General features: G+C 59.9%; 1 protein-coding gene across 1 annotated transcript; it reads left to right on the top strand.

The window, feature by feature from the left end:
* Window positions 1-3,002: 3,002 nt before the first annotated feature.
* LOC118007319 (transcription factor SOX-11) lies at window positions 3,003-4,366 on the top strand. The gene has a single exon (XM_035000340.1). It carries the CDS (start codon window positions 3,003-3,005, stop codon window positions 4,320-4,322), a length of 1,320 nt encoding a protein of 439 aa, XP_034856231.1. The 3' UTR covers window positions 4,323-4,366.
* The last annotated feature ends 470 nt before the right edge of the window (window positions 4,367-4,836 follow it).

Genomic DNA, 4,836 nt, shown 5'->3' on the forward strand with positions numbered 1-4,836 from the left:
AGAAAGAAAGAAAGAAAGAAAGAAAGAAAGAAAGAAAGAAAGAAAGAGAGAAAGAAAGAATGAGAGAGAGAAAGAAAGAAAAAGAAAGGAAGGAAGGAAGAAAGAAAAGTATACAGATGAATTATTTAGTTGTCTTTTCCTTTCCCCCCTCCAAATCCTCACTAAACTCAGGCACATTGAATAGGTGGGGTAGATCATGTTACAAAATAGCAATCTAGGTAATACTGTCTGAAAATTCTTACCTTGTGTATGGAATAGAGAGGAAGGAACCTGCTCCAGGACATTCCTGTGCAAGCCCCCATGCCTGCCTTACCTCCTCCAACCTGTGCAGTGTGTTGATTGAAAGACCCACTGAGTCAAAGGACTGACCTCTCATCATCCCAGCCCGCCCGCTCACACTAATAAACAACCGTGGTACTCTGGCTTTCTCTTCTCCAAAGATGACCCATCTTTCTCAGAACAGAAATTATGTTTCTTATCTGGAAGGGTAAATATTAGCTTCTATTTCCTCTCAGAAGATCATGGCCCTCAGAGAATAAACCCATTATTTTCCAGCTTTATTGTACTCCCCTAATTCTCATTCTAAAGTTAAACATGATTTTTGCTATGGAGTGAAAAGGCAAATAAATATTGAATTTGCTGAAGATTTTCAAATGCATTCTCTTTCAAAGTCTAAAATACTAGATGCCCTCATGGTTTGCATGAAAATAATGCAACTGAGCTAAATTATTTCAAGCCTTCTGGCTAGAGTATGGATGTGTCCTGTGCTGGGGGAAGAGCAGTGTGGATCCACCATTCCATCCACCCACCCTCTTGTGGTGTGCCTCTTGTAGCTGGAACGGCTGGGAAATGTGTGACATGAGCCAGGAAGGGGACGCAGTGCTTGCCTTGTGGGAGTGAATATGAATTTTCACACACCGCCTTTGGGTTTTATACCTCTCCAGACTTCAGGTCACCCGGTATGCATGGGTGTAAATTCCTCTCGCTCCTTTGGTTCCAAAAAATAAATCGCCAGCACGACCGGCCTGAATGTCACAAGTACGGATGCAGTATTTTTCTTTAGGATGCAAAAGGTGGGGGAGGGTACGGCGATGGTGGTATATATATTACACATATGATGGTCTGTGAAAAATGTGAAAACGTGGTACCATTTTATGTATTAAAGACATCAGAAAGCTGCAATGCTTGGATAATGCAGTATTATTTGCAGGAAGGGAACCTGGAAGGAAGCCGGTTTGGGTAATTTTACTAGTCCTAAGCGGCCGACTTCTCTTGTGAAACACTCTGGGCAGTATCTTGGGAATTACTCAAAGTTGCCAGATCGCTGGAGGGTGTGAAGCCAGTGATGACGACAGACAATGAATAGGAAGCGGCGGTTTTATTTTCATCCCCCCCCCCCCCCCCCGCCTCCATAATATCCACAGATGGGTAACAGCGACTAAATAAAGAAACACAAAGAAAAACGGGTTTCCAAGTGGCACAGCAGGATCGACCGGGCATGGGGCTGCTTCAGTACGCCAGCCTGATCGCTCTGTCGCTGTCCTAAGAGCAGTCCGCCCCACCTTTCCACAGATGCAGGACGTCTTTCCACTCCAAAGTTGGGATGCACCTTGTTCTCTCTTTGGTCCAGGTCGTTAACTACAATAGCGAATGCCCCAGAAGGCATGCTTGCTCCTTGCGAGATTTTCTGGATGATGCCGCCTAGGAGGGCGCTGGGGACCCAGAGGGGGAGGGGACAAAGAGGAAGAGGGGGAATGGGAAGGAGCGGGGGGGGCAGCCCGGGGGAGGGGGCGAGCAGGAGACGCGGCGGGCCAGAGACGCATGGGCGGGGCTGTGGCGAGGCTAGCGGGTCCCAGGACCGGTTTGGAACCAGCCTCCGCAGGGCCAGATTGAACGCAAGGACCGGCCCCAGCGCAACCCCACAGACCGTTACTCCGGCCTCGGCCTGGGGCCGGACGCACGCGGGCAGGGCGCAGCCAAACCCGCCCGCCGCGGCTCAGATCGCCTCCGAGGGGGGAGAACAGACGGAGAAAAAGGACAAAACAGAACATGCAGACGGGGGAGGGGGCGGGAAGCCATTCGGGCTTTATATGGATGTCTTTGCCTTAGAAAAGGGGAGAAAGGGAAAAGGAGGAGAGAGCCCACGTGCCCGGGAGGTGTTGTGTTAAAGCGCCACCTTCCGTCGGCCGGGGCGCGGCGGGCTCCCCTGGCGGGCTCGGGCGCGCGCGGCCCCGGGAAGCAGCTGCGCCCACCCGGGGGCGCGCCGGGCGGCACCCGCCCGCTCCGGCGGCGCGCGCGCCCGAGTGTGTGCACCGGGAGAGCGGGCGCGCCGGGGCGGCTCGCTCGGACGGGCCTCCCGGGGACCCGGCCTAAAGGGGCGCCGGACCTGGCCGGACTAGCCCGGCTCGCCGCGGTGCGTGCGTGGCTCCCGCGCATCCCGGGGAGAGGCGCATCTGTGCACACACGCGGATTTTTGAAAAATAACATATTTCCAGACGTGCCTCCCCCCAGCCCCCATCTTTGCAAAGCAGCCGGAGGGCGGGGGAGGGGGTGTGGCCGAGGAGTTAATAAAGGGCGATGGGCGGAGCCGGCCCCCAGCCATTGGCTGGCCCGCGGAGTGATGTCACCCATATGACACCCTGATAACTAGTTGGGAGAGAGCCCTCAACTTTTTGCAGGAGGAGCGCGCGCGCCGGGGAGAGCTCGGGGTCCGGCGCTTGCGGCGGGAGCCTCGAGCCGGAGGGAGAGGGGTCCCGGGCTGCCTCGACCGCCGCCGCCTCTCGCGTCGCAGCTCCCCGCGCGCCGGCGGCCGTCGCCGCCGCAGCCGCCGCAGCCGCTGTGCGCAGCCTGGACGGGGGGGCGGGGGGGAGGGGGGGAGCCGCGGGCGCGGGGCACCGAGGACTCTGCAACTTGCCCGGGAAGGTGGAGGGGCGAGAGGGGGAGGGGGACCTCCGCACGAGACCGAGCGGCCCGGGTTGGAGCGCCCAGCCCCGCGGCGGATCATGGTGCAGCAGGCGGAGGGCTTGGAAGCGGAGAGCAACCTGCCCCGGGAGGCGCTGGACACGGAGGAGGGCGAATTCATGGCTTGCAGCCCGGTGGCCCTGGACGAGAGCGACCCGGACTGGTGCAAGACGGCGTCGGGCCACATCAAGCGGCCGATGAACGCTTTCATGGTGTGGTCCAAGATCGAGCGCAGGAAGATCATGGAGCAGTCTCCGGACATGCATAACGCCGAGATCTCCAAGAGGCTGGGCAAGCGGTGGAAAATGCTGAAGGACAGCGAGAAGATCCCGTTCATCCGGGAGGCGGAGCGGCTGCGGCTCAAGCACATGGCCGACTACCCCGACTACAAGTACCGGCCCCGGAAAAAGCCCAAAATGGACCCCTCGGCGAAGCCCAGCGCCGGCCAGAGCCCCGAGAAGAGCGCGGCGGGCGGCGGCGGCGCGGGCGGCGGCGCGGGCGGCGCCAAGACCTCCAAGGGCTCGGGCAAGAAATGCGGCAAGCCCAAGGCCCCCGCGGCCCCCGCGGCCCCCGCGGCCCCCGCGCCCGGCGGCGCCAAGGCCGGCGCGGGCAGGGCGGCCCAGCCCGGGGACCTGGGCGGCGCGGGCGACGACTGCGCGCTCGGCAGCCTGCGCGCGGGCGGCGCGGGCAAGACGGCCAAGTGTGTGTTCCTGGACGAGGACGACGAGGACGACGAGGACGACGACGAGCTGCAGCTGCGGATCAAGCAGGAGGCGGACGAGGACGACGACGAGCCGCCGCACCAGCAGCTCCTGCAGCCGCCGGGCCAGCAGCCGCCGCCGCTGCTGAGACGCTACAACGTCGCCAAAGTGCCCGCCAGCCCGACGCTGAGCAGTGCGGCCGAGTCCCCCGAGGGCGCGAGCCTGTACGACGAGGTGCGGGCCGGCGCGACCGCGGGCGCCGGCGGCGGCAGCCGCCTCTACTACAGCTTCAAGAACATCACCAAGCAGCAGCCGCCGCCGCCCGCGCAGCCCGCGCTCTCGCCCGCGTCCTCGCGCTCCGTCTCCACCTCGTCCAGCAGCAGCGGGAGCAGCGGCGCCGAGGACGCCGACGACCTCATGTTCGACCTGAGCCTGAATTTCTCCCAGAGCGCGCACAGCGCCAGCGAGCAGCAGCTGGGGGGCGGCGCGGCGGCCGGGAACCTGTCCCTGTCTCTGGTGGATAAGGATTTGGATTCGTTCAGCGAGGGCAGCCTGGGCTCCCATTTCGAGTTCCCCGACTACTGCACGCCCGAGCTGAGCGAGATGATCGCGGGGGACTGGCTGGAGGCGAACTTCTCCGACCTGGTGTTCACGTATTGAGAGGGGCGCCCCGCTTCTCGCTCTTTCTCTCCGCGGGGTGCAGAGCAGGGTTCCTCGGGAGGAAGTCGTGGTGGTCATGATGATGATGATGATGGTGGTGGTGGTGGTGGTGTCGATGGTGGTGGTGGTGGTGGTGGTGGGGTGGAGGGGAGACAAGAAGATGCTGATCTTGATATGATGTCGTGACACAAAGAAATTGGAAAAGATGATGAAAATGTCGGTGGAGTTAAAGTGAAATGAGTAGTTTTAAAACATTTTTCCTGTCCTTTTTTTGCTCCCCTCCCTTCCTTTATCGTGTCTCAAGGTAGTTGCATACCTAGTCTGGAGTTGTGATTTTTCCCCCCAAAATGTGTTTTTGTAATTACTACTTCTTTTTCCTGAAATTCGTGATTGCAACAAAGGCGGAGGGGACAGGGCGGGGGAGGGGAGGGAGGACCCGCTCCGGAAGGCGCTGTTTGAAGCTTGTCGGTCTTTGAAGTCTGGAAGACGTCTGGAGAGGACCTTTTGGCAGCAC

Source organism: Mirounga leonina, unplaced genomic scaffold, assembly GCF_011800145.1.
Source record: "Mirounga leonina isolate KUSES-001 unplaced genomic scaffold, KU_Mleo_1.0 Mir_118, whole genome shotgun sequence".
In the NCBI taxonomy this organism is placed as follows: Eukaryota; Metazoa; Chordata; class Mammalia; order Carnivora; family Phocidae; genus Mirounga; species Mirounga leonina.

What these genes read in the sequence shown, in the direction of transcription:
- LOC118007319 (XM_035000340.1), top strand. Translation starts at nt 3,003, where the DNA reads ATGGTGCAGCAGGCGGAGGGCTTGGAAGCGGAGAGCAACCTGCCCCGG.